This window comes from Arachis hypogaea, chromosome 6, assembly GCF_003086295.3.
Source record: "Arachis hypogaea cultivar Tifrunner chromosome 6, arahy.Tifrunner.gnm2.J5K5, whole genome shotgun sequence".
Classification (NCBI taxonomy): Eukaryota; Viridiplantae; Streptophyta; class Magnoliopsida; order Fabales; family Fabaceae; genus Arachis; species Arachis hypogaea.
In genome coordinates, this window is record NC_092041.1 from 26704887 (window position 1) to 26728240 (window position 23354).

Here is a 23354-nt window from a genome sequence, read left to right on the forward strand (position 1 = left end):
CTTTGTCCTTTTGGATGGAGAATCTGGCCAGAAATTTCTTGGCCATGTCGTTGAAACTCGAGATGGTTCTATGAGGGAGGTTGTCAAACCATCTAATTGCTGTTTTTGTTAAAGTAGTTGGAAAGGCTTTGCAACGAACTGCATCTGAGGCGTCGGTGATATACATTCTGCTTCTGAAGTTGCTGAGATGATGGCTGGGATCCGTAGTGCCGTCGTACAAGGTCATGTCTAGAATTTTAAAGTCTTTTGGGATTTTTGTCTTCATGATCTCTTTAGTGAATGGATCTTGCTCCTTGCGGGTGCTATTTTCGGGAGTGGATCGGCTGGCTTTAGTCTTGACATCGGCGTCAAGTTTTAGGAGTTTGTTCTCCAATTCCCGGCGTCGCCTTATTTCTCCTTGTAGATCCTTCTCGGCCTCTTGTTGGCGTAGAGCGTCTTCCTCAAGTTGTTTTAACCGATCTTGAAATGCATCCAGGGCTCCCACGTTTGGGGAGTTCTTATTGTTGATTTGGGGAGTATCTTTTGGTGTGGAGTCCGTGTTTTTATGCGGTGTTCTTTCTTCTAGATCTGAGGTGTGATCGTTGTCATGATCGTCTGTCATGGTAATGGGATGACTTCCGGGTCTCCAGCAATGGCGCCAATGTTCCGGGGGTTTATCTGAAACTGTAGGTCGATCTCAGACGAGATCTTCTGTGCTGGTCGGGGCTGTTGTGTCCGACTTGGTGATGGTGCTAATCCTTCATCCCCGGAGGGTGGGGGGTACCTGCATGGGACTCCGATGCTTAAGTTAGCAAGGGTATTAAGCAGGTATTGAGTAGAATCAGAGTATGAGTTATACCTGGGTGCTCCAGCGTATTTATAATAGTGTAGACTGACCTTCTTAGATAAGATAAGTTAGTTATCTTATCTTTATCTTTTATCTTTTGAGTGAGGTCATCTTATCTTCAAGGGAACCGCCTTTATCTTTACGAGCTTAGGCTGCCCTTGGATTCGGGACGTGTTCCTCTGTTTGGACCCTTTATTGGGCTTTCCTGTGACTTGGCCGGGCTCTTTGAGAAGAGGTCGGGTCGTCCTATCCGCTTTGTCTGTAGAACATCCCGGGTCGGAGAGCTCGACCTAGGGTATGAACAATAACTAAAAGGATATAAAGCATAGTTTGCCTCCCATGAAGTGCTTCTTTAACATCATTAGCTTGATGGTTGGTGTTTGTCAGGGGGGTTGGTAATGTCTCAGGTCTTCTCCTCTTATAGTGAATCTATCTCCGCTTGCTTCTTTGAGAATCTCTACATGCTCCAAGGATAGGATTCTATTGATTGTGTACACTTGAGGTAGTTGAGATGGAATTATAGGAAAATGAGGTGGGATTAGTGGTTGGTGGATTGATATTACTCTGTCTCTTGGAGAGAAGTCCTCTGTAGGGATTTTCTTATTTTTCCATCCTCTTGGCACTTTCTTCCCAATTCTCCTTTTCTCCTTCAAGTGGTGCTTTGGTAATTCTTGTGTCAAGATGGTTCTTGTTGATTGTCTCTTTTGAATCTTGTGGTTTCAGCTCCTCCTTGGACTTCTTTGATTGTTATATCACTTGGGCTTCTTGTTTTTCCACCTAGAGTGTCTTTAGAGGCTCTGCTTGTGATTCACTACTTATTTCCTCCAGGACTGCTTCCTTGTGATCATCCTTCGGGTCTCTGTTCTCTTGTTCAGATTCATGTGAGGGCTTGAAGAGATGAAAGGTGAGTTATTCATCATGTATTCTCAATATCAGCTCCCCTTGCTCAACATCTATGAGGTCTCTGGCGGTGGCCAAGAATGGTCTCCCCAGAATGATTGGATGAAGATAGCTTTCTTCCATCTCAAGAACAACAAAGTTTGTAGGGAGGAAGTACCTCCCTACCTTCACCAGCACGTTTTCAATCACTCCTAGTGCTTGTTTCTTGGTTTTGTTAACCAGTTGAAGGGTTACATTTGTGGATTTCAACTCATTGATTTCTAGCTTCCTCATGACAGATAGAGGCATTAGATTTATGCTTGCTCCCAGATCACAAAACCCTCTATCAATCATTGTTTTTCCTATAGCACAAGTGATGTAAAAATTCTCTGGATCCTTTTTCTTTCTGGGCAAGTCCTTCTGGATGAAGGTACCACTCTCTTTAGTCATTACTACTATTTGCCCACCCTTCAAGGTACTCTTCTTGGTTAGCAACTCTTTCATGCATTTAATATATGAAGGCATTTGTTGGAGGGATTCAATGAAAGAAATGTTGATATGAATAGACTTAAATATATCCAGGAACCTAGAATACATCTTCTCTTTCTCACCACCCCTGAGTCTCAGAGGGAATGGTACTTTTGGTACATAAGGTTTCAGGATTTCCTTCTCCATTAGCTCCTTCCTTTGTGTAGGGTCAATTCCTTATTTTATCCCTTCCAACCTCTCCTTTGAAACCCCTTGGTTGTGCTCTATTGGCCTGCTAATTTCTTCCTCCAAAGTCTCCTCACTTCTTAGAGTGATTGCTTTGCACTCATCCCATCTCACATTCTTTGTTTCTCCTCTTGGATTCTTCTCAGTGTCACTTGGGAAACTATCAGTAGGCTTAGGAATTTACCGAGAGAGAAATCCTACTTGGGATTCAAGCTTCTTGATGGCATCTCCCTAGTTCTTCATATTAGACCTTACTTCATTCTTGAATGCTTTGTTGTCTTGAAATTTCTTGCAAAGATTTTCAAGCAAGGCTTCAATCCAGGAGATTCTATCCTTAGATGGTGATGGTTGGTTGGAATTTGGAGGTTGAGAAGGGCTATTTTGTGCTTTATATAGAGGCTGGAAATAGTTATTGTGTAGGGGTTGGTATGATCTTTGATTGGAGTGTTGGTAAGTGGAATTATTGTAATGGTTGGAGTTTTGGAGCCTATGATCTTGGGTTTGGTTTTGTTGGTTTTCCCATCCAAAGTTTGGGTGGTTCTTCCAACCAGGATTATAGGTTTTAGAGTGTGGATCATAGGGTTGTCTTGATGAGTTTCCAACATAATTGGCTTGTTCCCAATCACCTCCTTCCTCTGCATTCACCTCTTCTTGAGCTGGTGGCTGAGTATCAACTACTGCAACTTGGTTCCTCTCCATTTGCTAGGTGAGGTCTAGCAATTGCTTGGTAATCAACTTGTTTTAAGCTAGCAAAGCATCCGTGTGACTCAACTCTATCACCCCTCTGTTGGTGCTCCTATCTGAGGCATAGAAGTATTCATTATTAGCCACTGTTTCAATGATATCAATGGCCTCTTCTATGGTCTTTTTGGTATTGAGAGTGCCTCCTGAAGAGTGGTCTAGGGCCTTCTTTGCTTTCCTAGAAAGACTGGTGGACGAAATTGTGATCACTATTCTTTGTAGTTGTATGAAATTATTATTGTGGCACTAGTTGAATTCACAACTCCGTTCAACTAACCAGCAAGTGTACTGGGTCGTCCAAGTAATAAACCTTACGTGAGTAAGGGTCGATCCCACAGAGATTGTTGGTATGAAGCAAGCTATGGTCATCTTGTAGATCTCAGTTAGTGAGTGGAATCATAGAGTCAAATGGAATTAAATTGGATAAATAAAATAAATAAAAGGGATAGAACACTTATGCAGATTCATTGGTAGGAATTTCAGATAAGCGAGTGGAGATGCTGCATGGCTCAAGGACGCCTGCTCTCCTACTGCTTCTACTCAATCCTTCTTACTCCTTTCCATGGCAAGCTGTGTATAGGGGTTCACCATCAGCGGTGGCTACTTTCAATCCTCTCGGGAAAATGATCCTATGCGGCTGTCACTCGCACGGCTAATCGTCTGGAGGCATCACCCATGGTTGATGGCTACATCCCATCCTCGCAGTGAAAACTATGCTCACGCACTCTGTCACAGTACGGCTAATCACTGGTTGGTTCCTGCGCCTACTGGAATAGAATCCCTTAATTCTTTTGCGTCTGTCACTAACGCCCAGCACTTGCAAGTTTGAAGCACGTCACAGTCATTCATTACCGGAATCCTACTCGGAATACCACAGACAAGGTGAGACTTTCTGGATTCCCAGGATCCTACTCGGAATACCACAGACAAGGTGAGACTTTCCGGATCCTCATAAATGCCGCCATCTATCTAGCTTATACCACGAAGATTCTGTTGGGGAATCTAAGAGATACACATTCAAGCTCTGTTGCATGTAGAACGGAAGTGGTTGTCAATCACGTGCGTTCATGAGTGAGAATGATAATGAGGGTTACTTATCATCACATTCATCATGTTCTTGGGTACGAATGAATATCTTGGAACAAGAATAAGAGAGATTTGAATAAAAGAAAATAGAATTTCATTAATACTTGAGGTACAGCAGAGCTCCACACCCTTAATCTATGGTGTGCAGAAACTCCACCGTTGAAAATACATAAGCAAAGGATTCAGGCATGGCCGAATGGCCAGCCCTCTCCATGATCAAGTGACCGAATGATAAAAGACTTAAAGTGGTCAAAAGATATCTAATACAATAGATAAATGTTCTATTTATAATAAACTAGCTCCTAGGGTTTACATGAGTAAGTAATTGATGCATAAATCCACTTCTGGGGCCCACTTGGTGTATGCTTGGGCTGAGCTTGATCAATCCACGAGCTGAGGCTTCTCTTGGAGTTGAACTCCGAGTTATGACATGTTTTGGGCGTTCACTCCGGATCATGACTTTTTTCTGGCGTTTAACTCCAGACAGCAGCATGTACTTGGCGTTCAACGCCAAGTTACGTCGTCAAGCTTCGAATAAAGTATGGACTATTATATATTGCTGGAAAGCCCTGGATGTCTACTTTCCAACGCCGTTGAGAGCGCGCCATTTGGAGTTCTGTAGCTCCAGAAAATCCATTTTGAGTGCAGGGAGGTCAGATTCCAACAGCATCAGCAGTCCTTTTGTCAGCCTTCTTCAGAGTTTTGCTCAAGTCCCTCAATTTCAGCCAGAATTTATCTGAAATCACAGAAAAACACACAAACTCATAGTAAAGTCCAGAATTGTGAATTTAACATAAAAACTAATGAAAACATCCCTAAAAGTAGCTCAAACTTACTAAAAACTATATAAAAACAATGCCAAAAAGCGTATAAATTATCTGCTCATCACAACACCAAACTTAAATTGTTGCTTGTCCCCAAGCAACTGAAAATCAAATAGGATAAAAGAAGAGAATATACTATAAATTCCAGAATATCAATGAATATTAATTTAATTAGATGAGCGGGACTTGTAGCTTTTTGCTTCTGAATAGTTTTGGCATCTCACTTTCTCCTTTGTAGTTTAGAGTGATTGGCGTCTCTAGGAACTTAGAATTTCGGATAGTGTTATTGACTCTCCTAGTTAAGCATGTTGATTCTTGAACACAGCTACTTATGAGTCTTGGCCGTGGCCCTAAGCACTTTGTTTTCCAGTATTACCACCGGATACATCAATGCCACAGACACATAACTGGGTGAACCTTTTCAGATTGTGACTCAGCTTTGCTAGAGTCCCCAGTTAGTGGTGTCCAGAGCTCTTAAGCACACTCTTTTGCCTTGGATCATGACTTTAACCACTTAGTCTCAAGCTTTTCACTTGGACCTTCATGACACAAGCACATGGTTAGGGACAGCTTGATTTAGCCGCTTAGGCCTGGATTTTATTTCCTTGGGCCCTCCTATCCATTGATGCTCAAAGCCTTGGATCCTTTTTACCCTTGCCTTTTGGTTTTAAGGGCTATTGGCTTTTTCTACTGCTCCTTCTTTTTCTTTCTATTTTTTTTTCGCCACTTTTTTTTTCGCAAGCTTCCTTTTTCACTGCTTTTTCTTGCTTCAAGAATCAATTTCATGATTTTTCAGATCATCAATAACATTTCTCTTTGTTCATCATTCTTTCAAGAGCCAACAATTTTAACACTCATAAACAACAAGATCAAAAATATGCACTGTTCAAGCATTCATTCAGAAAACAAAAAGTATTGCCACCACATCAATATAATTAAATTAAATTCAAGGATAAATTCGAAATTCATGTACTTCTTGTTCTTTTGAATTAAAACATTTTTCATTTAAGAGAGGTGAAGGATTAATGGATTTTATTCATAGCTTTAAGGCATGGTTACATACTAATGATCATGAAGTAGAGACACAAAACATAGATAAACACAACACTAAAAACCGGAAACAGAAAGAAATAAAGAACAAGGAATGAATCCACCTGAGTGAGGGTGGCGCCTTCTTGAAGGTCCAATGGTGCTTTTTGAGCTCCTCTATGTCTCTTCCTTGCTTCTGTTGAATGATTCCTAGTAATTTTGGTGTTTCTACCCTTAGTTGCTTCCAATATTTGTGTGGAGGATAACTTATTCCCTAAGGTATCTTAGGGATCTCTTGATTTGCAGCCATATGTTCTACCATTGAGCTATGACGGCTTATATTTTTTTCCATCTCCCAAGACTCAGAGGTGGAAGCTTTTGTCTTCCCTTTGAGGTTTCTCTGGCCTTAGGTGCCATTAATGGTAATGGAAAAGCAAAAAAAAGCTATGCTTTTACCACACCAAACTTAAAATATTGCTCGCCCTCGAGCAAGAAAGAAAAGAAGAGAAGAAGAAGAAGAAGAAGAGAATGGAGGTGAGTGAGGGGAGATGGATTCGGCTATATGGGTGGGATTGGGTGGGAAAGAGAAGTTGAATTGTAAAGGTAGGTGGGGTGTATGGGGAAGAGTGGATAGATGTAGGTGGTGAATGAAAAATAGAAGGGATGACCATGAATGGAAAGAGAGAGGGCGAGGTAGGTGGGGATCCTGTGGGGTCCACAGATCCTGAGGTGAAAAGAAATACCATTCCTTCACCATATAGGCATGTAAAATGCCTTCGTGCATCATTCTGGTGTTTAAACGCCCATTGGTGCACGTTCTGGGCGTTCAACGCCCATGTAATGCATGTTTCTGGCGTTGAACGCCAGTTTCATGCTTGTTACTGGCGTTCAGCGCCAGTTTGTCCTCTCTGGGCACATTCCTGGCGTTCAGCGCCAGGATGTTGCTTGTTTCTGGCATTCAGCGCCAGAATGGTGCTCTGTTCTGGCGTTGAACGCCGGCCAGATGCACCTTACTGGCGTTGAACGCCAGCCCGTGCGTCCTCCAGGGTGAAAAATTTTTTCTTCTGTTTTTGACTCTGTTTTTAATTTTTTTGATTTTTTCGTGACTTCTCATGATCATGTACCTAATAAAACACAAAAATAACAATAAAACAAAATAAAATAAAATTAGATAAATAAAATTGGGTTGCCTCCCAACAAGCGCTTCTTTAATGTCAATAGCTTGACAGTGGCTCTCATAGAGCCACAAGGTGATCAGGTCAATTTTAGTGTAGTCCCAACACCAAACTTAGAGTTTGGATATGGGGTCTTAACACCAAACTTAGAGTTTGGTTGTGGCCTCACAACACCAAACTTAGAGTTTGACTGTGTGGGCTCTTCTTGACTATGAACTGAGAGAAGCTCTTCATGCTTACTCTCTTCTGTCACAGAGGGATGGCCATGTGCTTTAAACACAAGGTAGTCCCCATTCAATTGAAGGACTAACTCACCTCTTTTGACATCTATCACAGCTTCTGCTGTGGCTAGGAAAGGTCTTCCAAGGATGATGCAATCATCCTCTTCCTTCCTAGTGTCTAAGATTATGAAATCAGCAGGGATGTAAAGGCCTTCAACCTTTACTAGCACGTCCTCTACTATTCCATAAGCTTGTCTCAATGACTTATCTGCCAATTGCAATGAGAACAAGGCAGGTTGTACCTCAATGATTCCCAGCTTCTCCATTACAGAGAGTGGCATAAGATTTATCCCTGACCCCAAATCACATAGAGCTTTTTCAAAGCTCATGGTGCCAATGGTACAAGGTATTAAGAACTTGCCAGGATCTTGTTTCTTTTGAGGTAGAGTTTTCTGAATCCAAGCATCTAGTTCACTAATGAGCAAGGGAGGTTCACTTTCCCAAGTCTCATTACCAAACAACTTGGCATTCAGCTTCATGATAGCTCCTAATATTGAGCAACTTGCTCTCCAGTCACATCTTCTTCCTCTTCAGAGGAAGAATAGTCTTCAGAGCTCATGAATGGCAGAAGGAGATTTAATGGAATCTCTATGGTCTTTAGATGAGCCTCAGATTCCTCTGGATCCTTAATAGGAAACTCCTTCTTGCTTGAAGGACGTCCCAGGGGGTCTTCCTCACTAGGATTTTCGTCCTCCTCCTCCCTAGTGCATTCGGCCACTTTGATTAAATCAATGGCCTTGCACTCTCCTTTTGGATTCTCTTCTGTATTGCTTGGGAGAATACTGGGAGGAGTTTCAATGACTTTCTTACTCAGCTGGCCCACTTGTGCCTCCAAATTTCTAATGGAGGATCTTATTTCATTCATGAAACTGAAAGTGGCTTTTGACAGATCAGAGACAATATTGGCTAAATTAGAAGTGTTTTGTTCTGAATTCTCTGTCTGTTGCTGAGAAGATGATGGATATGGCTTACTATTACTCAGCCTATTGCGTCCACCATTGTTAAAGCCTTGTTGAGGCTTTTGTTGATCCTTCCAGGAGAAATTTGGGTGATTTCTCCATGATGGGTTATAGGTGTTTCCATAAGGTTCACCCATGTAATTAACCTCTGCCATGGCAGGGTTCTCAGGATCATAAGCTTCTTCAGAAGCTACCTCTCTAGTACTGTTGGATGCATGTTGCAATCCATTCAGATTTTGAGAGATTATGTTGACCTGTTGAGTCAACATTTTGTTCTGAGCTAATATGGCATTCAGAGCATCAATTTCAAGAACTCCTTTCTTCTGAGATATCCCATTATTCACGGAATTCCTCTCAGAGGTGTACATGAACTGGTTGTTTGCAACCATGTCAATGAGTTCTTGAGCCTCTTCAGGCGTTTTCTTCAGGTGAATAGATCCACCTGCAGAATGATCCAATGACATTTTCGAAAATTCAGAGAGACCATAATAGAATATATCTAATAGGGTCCATTCTGAAAACATGTCAGATAGACATCTTTTGGTCAACTGTTTGTATCTTTCCCAAGCTTCATAGAGGGATTCACCATCTTTTTATTTGAAGGTTTGAACATCCACTCTTAGCTTGCTCAGCTTTTGAGGAGGAAAGAATTTATCCAAGAAGGCAGTGACCAGCTTATCCCAGGAGTCCAGGCTATCCTTAGGTTGTGAATCCAACCATATTATAGCTCTGTCTCTTACAGCAAAAGGGAAAAGCATGAGTCTGTAGACTTCAGGATCAACTCCATTCGTCTTTACAGTCTCACAGATCTGCAAGAATTCAGTTAAAAACTGATAAGGATCTTCAGATGGAAGTCCATAAAACTTGCAGTTTTGTTGCATTAAAGCAACTAGTTGAGGCTTAAGCTCAAAGTTATTGGCTCCAATGGCAGGAATGGAGATGCTTCTTCCATCAAACTTGGATGTTGGCTTTGTGAAGTCACCAAGCATTCTCCTTGCATTATTATTATTATTTTCGGCTGCCATGTCCTTCTCTTGTTCAAAAATTTCTGAAAGGTTGTTTCTGGATTGTTGTAATTTAGCTTCTCTTAATTTTCTCTTCAGAGTCCTTTCAGGTTCTGGATCAATTTTAACAAGAGTGCCCTTTTCCCTGTTCCTGCTCATATGAAAGAGAAGAAAACAAGAAAAGAAAGAGGAATCCTCTATGTCACAGTATAGAGATTCCCTTATGTTAGTAGAAGAAGAAAGGGGTATAAGAAAGAAGAATGATGGATTCGGATTTTTTGGATGAGGAGAGGTGAAGAGAAGTGTTAGTATTTAAATAATTAAATAGAAGAAGAGAAGAGAAGAGAAATTTTCGAAAATAATTTTTGAAAAAGAGGTTAGTAATTTTCGAAAATCAAAGACAAAATATAATTAAAATTAAAATTTAAAACAAAAAGAATTTTTGAAAAAGAGAGGGAGAATTTTCGAAAATCAAAGAGGGAAAGGTAGTTAGGTGGTTTTGAAAAAGATAAGAAACAAACAAAAAGTTAGTTAGTTGATTGAAAAAGATTTGAAATCAAATTTTGAAAAAGATAAGAAGATAAGAAGTTAGATAAGATATTTTGAAATCAAATTTTGAAAAAGATAAGATAAAAGATAAAAAAGATAAGATAAAAATTTTAATAAAAAGATATTTTGAAAAAGATTTAATTTTTAAAAAGACTTAACTAACAAGAAACTACAAGATAAGATTCTAGAATTTAAAGATTGAACCTTTCTTAACAAGAAAGTAACAAACTTCAAATTTTTGAACCAATCACATTAATTGTTAGCTAATTTTCGAAAATTTGATATAAAGATAAGAAAAAGATTTTGAAAATATTTTGAAAAAGATTTTTGAAATTTTCGAAATTTATAAAAAAAATGAAAAAGATATGATTTTTTGAAAAAGATTTTGAAAAGATAAGATTTTTAAAATTGAAATTTTGACTTGACTTGTAAGAAACAATTTATTTTAAAAATTTTTGACCAAGTCAACCCAAAATTTCGAAAATTTGGAGGAAAATAAGGAAAAGATATTTTTTTGATTTTTGAATTTTTAAAGAAAAACACAAAAATGACCCAAAACATGAAAATTTTGGATCAAGACACAAGATGCATGCAAGAATGCTATGAATGTCAAGATGAACACCAAGAACACTTTGAAGATCATGATGAACATCAAGAACATAATTTTGAAAAATTTTTGATGCAAAGAAAACATGCAAGACACCAAACTTAGAAATTTTTAATGCATGGAAAATATGAATGCAAAAATGCACATGAAAAACAACAAACAACACTAAACAAGAATTCATCAAGATCAAACAAGAAGACTTGTCAAGAACAACTTGAAGATCATGAAGAACACTATGAATGCATGAGATTTTCGAAAAATGCAAGAAAAATTTTAAAAGCATGCAATTGACACCAAACTTAAAAATTAACACAAGACTCAAACAAGAAACACAAAATATTTTTGATTTTTATGATTTTATGATTTTTTTGTATTTTTATTATATTTTTCGAAAATATACTTTAGAAAAACGAGAAATAATAATAAAAAAATATTTTTGAAAGATTTTTGAAAACTTTTTGAAAAGAAAATTACCTAATCTGAGCAACAAGATGAACCGTCAGTTGTCCATACTCGAACAATCCCCGGCAACGGCGCCAAAAACTTGGTGGACGAAATTGTGATCACTATTCTTTGTAGTTGTATGAAATTATTATTGTGGCACTAGTTGAATTCACAACTCCGTTCAACTAACCAGCAAGTGTACTGGGTCGTCCAAGTAATAAACCTTACGTGAGTAAGGGTCGATCCCACAGAGATTGTTGGTATGAAGCAAGCTATGGTCATCTTGTAGATCTCAGTTAGTGAGTGGAATCATAGAGTCAAATGGAATTAAATTGGATAAATAAAATAAATAAAAGGGATAGAACACTTATGCAGATTCATTGGTGGGAATTTCAGATAAGCGAGTGGAGATGCTGCATGGCTCAAGGACGCCTGCTCTCCTACTGCTTCTACTCAATCCTTCTTACTCCTTTCCATGGCAAGCTGTGTATAGGGGTTCACCATCAGCGGTGGCTACTTTCAATCCTCTCGGGAAAATGATCCTATGCGGCTGTCACTCGCACGGCTAATCGTCTGGAGGCATCACCCATGGTTGATGGCTACATCCCATCCTCGCAGTGAAAACTATGCTCACGCACTCTGTCACAGTACGGCTAATCACTGGTTGGTTCCTGCGCCTACTGGAATAGAATCCCTTAATTCTTTTGCGTCTGTCACTAACGCCCAGCACTTGCAAGTTTGAAGCACGTCACAGTCATTCATTACCGGAATCCTACTCGGAATACCACAGACAAGGTGAGACTTTCTGGATTCCCAGGATCCTACTCGGAATACCACAGACAAGGTGAGACTTTCCGGATCCTCATAAATGCCGCCATCTATCTAGCTTATACCACGAAGATTCTGTTGGGGAATCTAAGAGATACACATTCAAGCTCTGTTGCATGTAGAACGGAAGTGGTTGTCAATCACGTGCGTTCATGAGTGAGAATGATAATGAGGGTTACTTATCATCACATTCATCATGTTCTTGGGTACGAATGAATATCTTGGAACAAGAATAAGAGAGATTTGAATAAAAGAAAATAGAATTTCATTAATACTTGAGGTACAGCAGAGCTCCACACCCTTAATCTATGGTGTGCAGAAACTCCACCGTTGAAAATACATAAGCAAAGGATTCAGGCATGGCCGAATGGCCAGCCCTCTCCATGATCAAGTGACCGAATGATAAAAGACTTAAAGTGGTCAAAAGATATCTAATACAATAGATAAATGTTCTATTTATGATAAACTAGCTCCTAGGGTTTACATGAGTAAGTAATTGATGCATAAATCCACTTCCGGGGCCCACTTGGTGTATGCTTGGGCTGAGCTTGATCAATCCACGAGCTGAGGCTTCTCTTGGAGTTGAACTCCGAGTTATGACATGTTTTGGGCGTTCAACTCCGGATCATGACGTTTTTCTGGCGTTTAACTCCAGACAACAGCATGTACTTGGCGTTCAACGCCAAGTTACATCGTCAATCTTCGAATAAAGTATGAACTATTATATATTGATGGAAAGCCCTGGATGTCTACTTTCCAACGCCGTTGAGAGCGCGCCATTTGGAGTTCTGTAGCTCCAGAAAATCCATTTCGAGTGCAGGGAGGTCAGATTCCAACAGCATCAGCAGTCCTTTTGTCAGCCTTCTTCAGAGTTTTGCTCAAGTCCCTCAATTTCAGCCAGAATTTACCTGAAATCACAGAAAAACACACAAACTCATAGTAAAGTCCAGAATTGTGAATTTAACATAAAAACTAATGAAAACATCCCTAAAAGTAGCTCAAACTTACTAAAAACTATATAAAAACAATGCCAAAAAGCGTATAAATTATCCGCTCATCAAAGACCTTCATAGAAAATGTGCAACTGCACCCATTCGTTAAACATATTAGGTGGACATCTCCTTGTTAGCTCTTTGTATCTCTCCCAGGCTTCATACAAAGTTTCTCCATCCAGCTGCCTGAAGGTTTGCACCTCCGTTCTCAATTTGATTATCCTCTGTGGTTGGTAAAACTTTGTTAGGAACTTGTGGACAACATCCTCCCAGGTGGTAAGACTCTCCTTAGGAAAGGACACTAGCTACTTATATGCTTTGACCCTAAGAGAAAAGGGGAACAAAAGCAATCTATAGGTGTCAGGATGAACACCATTGTCCTTCACAATATCACATATTCTTAAGAATGTGGTTAGATGTTGATTGGGATCTTCTTGGGCACTTCCTCCAAATAAGCAGTTGTTTTGAACAAGGGTAATGAGTTGTGGTTTTAGCTCAAAGTTGTTGGCATGAATGGTTGGTTTAAGGATGCTACTTCTACAATTCCCTGGGTTTGGGTTGATGAAAGAGCCTAGAACTCTTCTCTCATACCCAACATGGTTACCAGCACATTCCCCAACAAAATTGTGTAGTTCCTCTTCCATTGGAACATCTAGATCTTCTTCCAACTCTTCCTCACCAACTATTCCTTTACCTCTTGCTTCCCTCCTTAACCTAAGGAAGGTCCTCTCAGGTTCACTATCAAAAGAGGTTGAAGTTCCTCCTCTTCTACCTATCATACACTCAGCAAACAAACAAGCAAAAGGCAAGTGAACGAGTCACTCTTGTTAAGAATTGTTGTTAGAGTGGTTGGTGTAATTTATCAAACAGTTAATGGATTAGTGTGCTAGAAAGTAAGTAAACAAGGAAAAACAACTTAAATTGATGCGAATCGCAGTAAACAAATTGAAATAAAGACTAATCAACAAAAGAAAAGAAAAGTGTTCAATCTAGTTATCCTCCAATTTAACCATTGTTAATGCAAAATCAATCCCCAGCAACGGCGCCATAAACTTGATGCACGGAAATCTGTATCTCTACAAATTTCCTTCGGCAAGTATACCGAATTATCATCAAGTAAATGCTCACAATAGAGTGAGGTCGAATTCCACAGGGATTGATTGGTTGAGCAACTTTAATCAGAGGAGTATTCTAGTTAAACTGAGCAAAGGATTGAGTTTTGCTGAAATTTAAATGGCGGAAAATATAAATAGCAAGGAATGTAAATAATGGAAAGTAAATGGCAGAATGTAAAGTGGAGAAAGTAAATTACAGAAATTTAAATGGGAATGGGGATGATAAATATAAATGTAAAACAGCAGAATATAGAGAATGGACAGATCAGAAATGGAAAGCTCATTGGGCTTAGGAGACGTTGCATTCTCTAGATCAAGTTCATTCTCATCTCTTCCTCAATCCATGCAACTCATTGATCTCTTGGAAATCTTAGTTGATTGAATCCCAATTCCTTGGCAATTCAATCTCTCTAAGCTTGAACAATTTCCCAATTCCTTGATATAATTGCTCATGGGAAGAGATGAAGTACGATCACTGATTATACCACATGTTTTTCTAGATTAAGGTATTGGTAGGATTATATGTTACTATATCCACCCAATCCCCAATCCAGTCCAACATGTGAAAGCATTTCTAGCATGATTTCCTCATTCCTCTTCCAAGGTTAAGAGAAAATCCAAGTATGAGCAATTTCTCTACCAAGAAAATTGCTCAATTGGATGAAGAGCGAAAGCTTTCAAGCAAATCAAAGAGAATGAAAAGAAGAAGAAGAATAAGAACTATAATTGATCCATTGAATTACAACAGAGCTCCCTAACCCAATGAAGTCGGGTTTAGTTGTTCATAGCTTTGGGAATGGAGATGGAAATGTAAATTGCATTCAAAAGTAAAACTAAATTACAAAGAAAAGTAAATACAGAGTGTTTACAATCCTAGATTCCCCAGGTCCTAATCCTCCCTTTCTAGTTCAAAACTACTCCTATATATACTAATTCTCTGATCTTCAGTTAAGTTTGAAAGTCTCGGGATGTGGGCCTTTGAGCTCAGTTGAAGCATTTACAATCTCAGTGGGCTTTGCTTAGCTTGCTGGAGGAGTTTGAGTTGGGCATTATTCATGTTAGTCAGGCCGTCAGTGTGGTTAACGTCAAGTGTAAATTCCTGGTTCGAAGACGTTAGTGACACTAACTTGGTCACTAACGTCCCCAACCCCTTTGAGTCACGTTAACCTCACCATTAGTGGCACTAACGTGGCCACTAACGTAACCTTTCGTAACCCTTGATCATGTTAATGGTGTTAACTTCACCATTAACGTCCAAAACACCCTTTCCTCCACGTTAATGGCCCACGTTAGTGGCATTAACGTGGCCATTAACGTGGGTTTATCGTGGCCTCGAACACATTAATGGTGCTAACTTCACCACTAACATTGCAAACTCCTCTTTTATCCACATTAATGCCCACGTTAGTGGCACTAACGTAGGCTTCTTTAGCCATTCCTCACGTTAATGATGTTAACTTCATCACTAACGTCCTGACCTCTTCCTTCTTCCACGTTAGTGTCCCTAACGTGGGCTTATTTGGCCTTCAAACACGTTAGTGGTGTTAACTTCACCACTAACGTTGGAAGCTATCCCTTCTTCCATGTTAATGGCCATGTTAGTGGCACTAATGTGGCTCTTCTTTGCTTGTTATTACCTGAAATCAATCAAACAAAGTGCATCAAAGTCTTACTCTTAAACATGAGATGATGAATCATTCATTTTATCATTCAATCCTTGCGTTATTCTCATGAAATTATTTAGAATTCACAATGTTTGCTTGAACCAAGGTATGAATGCATATTCAACTAAATACTTGCTTATTACCTAAGAAAATGCATGAAACTATCTTAAAACATACTAAAATTGGCTTGTGAAACTAGCCAAGATGCCTTGGAATCAGAGCATGAGCAACTAAACCTCCGAAGTTAGGGTTAAGAGCTCTGCTGATTCTCATGGATTAATAATATTACTGTTCTACTTCAATACATGTTTGATTCTATTCTCTTGTACATTTTTGTTCTTCATATCATGAATTGAGGATGACCCGTGACAATCATCCTTATTCTATATGGGTTCTGTGTGAGTTCTGCCCGGATAGTATTGAACCACAAGCTAGAGAATGCACTACAGATTCCAAGAGCGTGCCTGGGCAACTTTGGATATGTGACATATAATCCCGTTGACCGTGGGATACTGAGGTTTCTGTGGCATCAAGGCTAGAGTATGAGAAGCAGCGTTCCCTGATCCAGAAGATCCGACCTTGTCTGTGGTATTTTGAGTAGGATCGTGAAGGGGAATGGATTGCTTAGGTCTTCACCTTCGACTATAGCGGGAAGCCATTAGTTAACTTGATGAGGATGCTACATGAGTTGCTCGGATATGGTGGATTGTTATGGTTTAGAATAGACTAACTTGATGAGGATGATACATGAGTTAGTCAATTATGGCTGCCATTGAATAAATCATTCGTTGTTGAAGTAGACAGTAAGAAAAGTTAATCCGGAAAGAATACGTATCTCCGAAGCATTAACTAATTATCCATCATTGCATTTACACTAATATAGTATTTCGTTCTTTATTATTTCGTTTATGCTTCTTAACAAACAACCATATTTTTTAATCGCCTGACAAAGATTTACAAGATAGCCATTGCTTGCTCAATCTGACAATCTCCGTGAGATTCGACCCTCACTCACCTGAGGTATTACTTGGACGACTCGGTGCAATTGCCGATTCAGTTGTGCGGAGTTAAATTTCATGCACCAGAATCTAAAGGGTTCCCCCAGTTAAGTGCTTGTGACATTTATTTATCCGGTGGTAATACTTGAAAACAAAACGCTTAGAGTCATGGCTAGGCTCAAAAGATGAAAAGCACCAAAAGAAGACACTGTGTTCAAGAACCAACAAAAACTAAAAGAGGAGAATCAATAATACCATTCGGATTCTAGTTCCAAGTAATACCAATATTTCTGAGCTTCAAAGGAAAGTGAGATGCCAAGGCTGTTGATGTGTGGAAAGCGATCCAACACAAAACTCACCGGCAAGTGTACCGGGTCGCATCAAGTAATAATAACTCACATGAGTGAGGTCGATCCCACAGGGATTGAAGGATTGAGCAATTTTAGTTCAGTGGGTGATTTAGTCAAGCGAATCAAGCTTTGGTTGAGTGATTTGTGTTTAACAGAAAGTAAATGACAGTAAATGTAAAGGGGAGAGGGAAAATTGCAGTAAAATAAAGAACAGAAGAGTAAAAGTGCAGAAACTTAAAGAGCAAGAAAGTAAATGACTGAAACTTAAAGTGCAAGAAACTTAAATTGCAGTAACTTAAATGGCAAGAAAGATAAATTGCTAGAAGATAAAAGGGAATTAAGGAGTGGGATTGCAAGATCTTAACAAAAGAAAAGTAAATTGCAGTAATGAAGATAGCAGAAATTGAATTGGATGCAAACAGAAATTTAAACAGCAAGGAAATTAAAGTGCAGTAAAGGTTCACAGAAGAACCAAAAGTGATCTCAGGATCCCCAGGGCTTAGGTAGCAGAGCCTAAAACCCAATTTCCTTCCCAGATCTAGATTCACTAAGCAATTGACAGAAAATTAAAGAAGAAGCAATTGAATAACAGAATTTGGATTGAATTATGCAGAAAATTAAAGGCAAAGAGCTTGAATGGGAATTGGGACAGAATTTCCCCAATTTCACACACCCAATACTCAGAAAACAGAAGAGTAGAATTGCCCAAGAGAAGTGAGGAAGGAGACTCTCCTTTGATCCTCTTAGTTCTCGGTCCAGTCTCTCAAGGAAGCTCGAAAGCAAGATGAAAGTAAAATTGCAAAGCCAAGGTAAAAGTGAAGTTTCAAAAATGAGCATAAAGGTAGCAAAAGGTAAAAATCCAAAAGTCCTAATTACATCAAACTAAGTCCTATTTATACACTTTCTATTCTTGGATTTTGGGATTTGGATGGGCTTTTGGATTGGTGAAGAAATGAGTTCAAATTAATTTTTAATTTGAATTTTGGCCCAAAATCCACTTCCAGGAGGCTGCCCTGCCCTTGTGGAGGGCAGGGCAGAAAATTGATGCATGGTGGTGTGATTTGGTGCGGCCTTGGTGCGTGTGGTGCGAAAGTTGGTGCGCCAGAGGCTGCCCTGCCCGTGCCAAGGGCAGGGCGGGAATGGATTGACGCGCCAGGGAGCGTTGAGCGCTCGGATGGTGCTGCCAGGGGGCGTTTGGCGTGCCAGGATGCGTGGGAGGCTGCCCTGCCCGCGCCAAGGGCAGGGCAGGATCGGTTTGGTGCGGCCAGAGAGGAACGCGCGCGCCAGGATCGTGCCAAGGAAGGAGTTGGTGCGCCAGGAAGTAATTTTGGTGCGCCAGGGAGCAAAGTTGGTGCGCCATTCAAATTTCTGCCCTGCCCGCGCCAAGGGCAGGGCAATGACCCTTCCTTCATGTCGTGGGTTCGATCCTGGGAGCTTGCAAACACGCCACTTTTTCTCTTGATTTCTTGGCACGCTAGTGTGTGTTAGAGCTTGGCTTCTTCATGGTCCCTTGTTCGAAACTTGTGGCTTGCATGGGTGTCATTTTCCTTGGATTTCTTTCCTCATGGAGCACGATCCTGCCCTTCACAAGGGCAGGGCAATGTTTTCTTCTCTTGGCTCCAAGGCATCATTTTGTGCTCTGCCTTTGAAGTGGGCAGGGCAGGGTTGCCTTGCTTGCTTGGTCACTTGATGCTGCCCTCCAAGAGAGCAGTCTGCCCTTGTGGAGGGCAAGGTTGCTTCCCCATTGCCATGCGGCACGCTTCTCCTTTCCTTTGCCACGCTTTTCTTTTCTTGTGTCACACTTCTTAGGCCACGCTTTTCATTTTCTTTTCTTTTCTTCACCTAAAATAAACCAAACAACCACTCAAAGTATCACTAAATTCAAGAGGCTTATAAATCAATTAAAATGCAATTAAAATTAGCTTAAACCTCATGATTTAACATTAATTTCATGGTGGTTGCTTGATTTAGAGAAGTTGTGCATTTTCACTCCAAATCACTTACTTAGGATGCAAGAAAGTGCATAAATGCTAACAAAACAAGTGAAATTAGCTTGAAAAATGGGTATATGATGACTTGTCATCAGCTGTTCAGAAATAAAGAGCTAATAGCCCCATTCAATAATTGGAACTAAACTTCATTGGCAACTCTGAAAACCTGATGTGCTTTTCTCTTCTAATTAGTCCTATCTTGTTTTTGGTTGCTTGAGGACAAGCAACAGTTTAATTTTGGTGTTTTGATAAGTGAATATCTTATACCCTTTTTCATAGCATTTTCTTAGTATTTTTTGTTATATTTTATTGAGTATTTGTATGTTTTAGTGCAATATTCATCTTTTGGATGCTACTTCAAGTTTTTGTTATTTGTATGATTTTAAGTGAATTTTAGGCAAATTTGGCAAGATCTTGTTCAAAGATGAAGAAAGGATAGCAGATGTTGTCAAATCCTGACCTTCATGTATTCTAACATGCATATCTTGAGCTACAAAGATCCACTTGATCCGGTCTCAATGGTGTTGGAAAGCTAACTTCTAGAGCTTTCCAACAATATATGATAATCTAAATTCTCTTCCAGAATCATTGCCAAAAATGGCGTTGAACGTCCACATCAAGAGTTCAACGCCCAAGACTGGCATTCAATGCCAGCCAGGGAGCAAAAGGCAGTGAACTCACCCGTTAGTGGGCGTTCAATGCCCAGTTCCCAAGTTGGACACCAAGCCTTGACCAAACTATACAACCAATGTGGGCCCAAAGTGGATTTTAGCACTCTTTAGCTTATTGAGTCTTACCTTTGTACTTTTTAAATTTAAATTAACATCTTTTAGGGTTAGCATCTCCTATTTAAATAGGAGATCACTTAGGTTTAGAACATATAGAGAATATTATTTTCAGATCTTAGTTTTACTTCTGTAAATCATGAGCAACTAAACCTCCTTGTTAAGGTTAGGAGATCTACTTATCTCTATGGATTAATATCATTACTATTCTATTTTAATATATGTTTAATTCAGTTCTAAGGTTTGTTTTTGTTCTTCATCCAAATGAGACTCGGTATGCCCCTTTTTCTACATGAGTTCCTATGATACTCAGAACAGGTCACTTGAGCTATAGCTTGAAGACACTCCTCCTAAATCGAAATCATCTGGGCTAATCGGGATATGTGACATATAATCTCATTAGTTTTGGGTGATTGAGGTTCCTGTGGCGCTAAACTAGTTTTCTGAACTTCACCTTCTGATCCGAAAGATCTGACCTTGTCTGTGGCGTTTTGAGTAGGATTGGAGGAGATTAATTTGCTAGGGAAATAGGTTTTAATCACTTACAGTTTGCCATAGAATGAATCATTCATTGTTAAATTAGTTGGTAAGAAATATTAACCCAGAAAGGTAAATATCTTCGAGACCTTAACTGCTATCTCATTACAATTTCTACACCAATTCTTTATTACTTTTTTTATTATTTTGTTTTATGCAAAATTCAACAACATCCACTCTCTTTCTATTTGCCTGACTAAGTCCAGCAAGATAGCTATTGCTTGCTCAATCCAACAATCCTCGTGGGATCGACTCTCACGCACCTTAGGTATTACTTGGACGACCCGGTGCACTTGCCTGTGAAGTTGTGCGAGTTCAATTTCCCGCACCAATTGGCCAAAACTCGACCTTTTCATTTGATCCGATCTTCTCCTTTGGTCAATTTGCTTCAATGTTCTCAACGTCAGTCACTCCTCTCTACTGGGTACCTAGTCATTGCTGAGTTTGGTTCTGCGCTATTGATGAGTGGATAATTTTACGCTTTTTGGCATTGTTTTTAGGTAGTTTTTAGTATGTTTTAGTTACTTTTTAGTATATTTCTATTAGTTTTTATGCAAAAGTCATATTTCTAGACTTTACTATGAGTTTGTGTGTTTTTCTGTGATTTCAGGTATTTTCTGGCTGAAATGGAGGGACCTGAGCAAAAATCTGATTTAGAGGCTGAGAAAGGACTGCATATGCTGTTTGATTCTGACCCTCCTGCACTCAAAGTGAATTTTCTGGAGGTACAGAAGCCTAATTGGCACGCTCTCTATTGCGTTGGAAAGTAGACATCTTGGGCTTTCCAGCAATATATAATAGTCTATACTTTGCCCGAGATTTGATGCCCCAAACTGGCGTCTAAACGCCCACCAGAGACCTTTTTCTGGCATAAAACGCCGGAACTGGCACCAGAACTGGAGTTACACGCCCAAACTGGCATCCAAGCTGGAGTTTAACTCCAAGGATGGCCTATGCACGTGAAAGCTTCAAAGCTCAGCCCAAACACACACCAAGTGGGCCCCGAAAGTGGATTTCTGCACTATCTACTCATTTTTTGTAAACCTAGGTTACTAGTTTAGTATAAATAGCACTTTTGACTATTGTATTTCATCTTTAGAATATCTTTGGATCATCTTTTGATCTTTTGATCACTTTGGAGAGGCTGGCCATTTGGCCATGCCTAGACCTTCTTCTCTTATGTATTTTCTACGGTAGAGTTTCTACACCTCATAGATTAAGGTGAGGAGCTCTGCTGTTCTTCATGAACTAATGCAAGTATTATTATTTCTCTTTCAATTCACACCTACTTCTTCTCCAAGATATACTCTCGTACTTAATTTAGTTAAGTCAGAATGAAGGGGGTGACCCGTGACAATCACCGACTATCTTCATTACTCGCTTAGCCAAGATCCTAGACATGGGGAAGGATGAGGATGAATCCATCATCCTTGGAAGACACTTCCTAGCCATAGCAAAAGCTGTGATTGATGTGGACAGAGGAGAGTTAGTCCTTCAATTAGATGAGGACTACCTTGTGTTTAAGACTCAAGGATCTTCTTCTGTAAACATAGAGAAGAAGCATGAAAAGCTTCTCTCAATACAGAGTCAGACAGAGCCCCCAAACTCAAACTCTAAGTTTGGTGTAGGAAGGCCACAATCATGCTCTGAGTGTCTGTAAAGCTCTATAAGAGCTCACTATCAAGCTATTGTCATTAAAGAAGCACTTATTGGGAGGCAACCCAATCTTATTTATCTATATTAACTACTTTCTCATTTTTATTTTCTAGTGTTAGTCTATGTTTTCTTTAGGTTGATGATCATGTAGAGTCACAAAAATAGCTATAGAATTAAAGCAGAATCAAAAACAACATCAAAAATAGCACACCCTGGAATACGAACTTATTGGCGTTTAAACGCGAGTAAGGATAGCAAAATGGGCGCTTAACGCCCAGTTTGGCAGTATTTTGGGTGTTAAACGCCAGAATTGGTAGCCAGACTGGCGTTTAACGCCAGAAAAGGTTGTTTGGTGTCTGGCTGGCGTTAAACACTAGTAAGGATAGCAGAATGGGCATTTAACGCCTAGTCTGGCATCATTCTGGGTGTTAAAGGCCAGAATTAGCAGCCAGACTGGCGTTTAACGCCAGAAATGGGCATCAGCCTGGCGTTTAATGCCAAAATGGCACACAGTGGGCGTTTAAACGCCAGAAAGGTGCAGGGATGAGAAATCCTTGACACCTGAGGATCTGTGGACCCCATAGGATCCCTACCTACCCCAACTCACTCTCTCCCTTCTTCACACCCTTCCATAACACTCTTTGTCAAATACCATTCACCTATCAAATCCTACCCTCTTCCCCATAATCTCTCCACCACTCACCCCACCTACCTCACCATTCAAAGTCAAAACCATTTCCCTCCCAAACCCACCCCTTCTCACAAGGATTCCCAATCTCCCTTACCCTATAAATAACCCTCTACACTCCTTCATTTTCACACATCACCAACACTTCCTACCCCCTTGGCCAAACCCTTCACACACCTCCATTTCATCGATTTCTTTTTTTTCTCCTCCTTTCTTTCTTCTTTTGCTCGAGGATGAGCAACCCTTTTAAGTTTGGTGTGGGAAAAAGCTCTGCTTTTTATTTTTTCATAACCATTAATGGCACTTAAGGCCAGAGAAACCTCTAGAAAGAGAAAAGGGAAGGCAGTTGCTTCCACCTCCGAGTCATAGGAGATGAAAAGATTCATCTCAAAGGTCTATCAAGACCACTTCTATGAAGTGGTGGCCAAGAAAAAGGTGATCTCCGAGGTCCCCTTCAAGCTCAAAAAGAGCGAATATCCGGAGATCCGACTTGAGATTCGAAGAAGAGGTTGGGAAGTTCTCACCAACCCCATCTAATAAGTCAGAATCTTAATGGTTCAAGAGTTTTATGCTAATGCATGGATCACTAAGAACCATGATCAAAGTGTGAACCCGAACCCAAAGAATTAGCT

The 23354-nt window shown here is 39.9% G+C and overlaps 1 protein-coding gene across 1 annotated transcript; it reads right to left on the reverse strand.

Annotated features, from left to right (window-relative positions):
• Positions 1-1735: 1735 nt before the first annotated feature.
• On the reverse strand, positions 1736-2380 carry LOC140173645 (uncharacterized). Its single transcript, XM_072198144.1, has one exon. The coding sequence runs from the start codon at positions 2378-2380 to the stop codon at positions 1736-1738; it is 645 nt and encodes a 214-aa protein (XP_072054245.1).
• Positions 2381-23354: the final 20974 nt, after the last annotated feature.

What these genes read in the sequence shown, in the direction of transcription:
- LOC140173645 (XM_072198144.1), bottom strand. Translation starts at nt 2,380, where the DNA reads ATGGAGAAGGAAATCCTGAAACCTTATGTACCAAAAGTACCATTCCCT.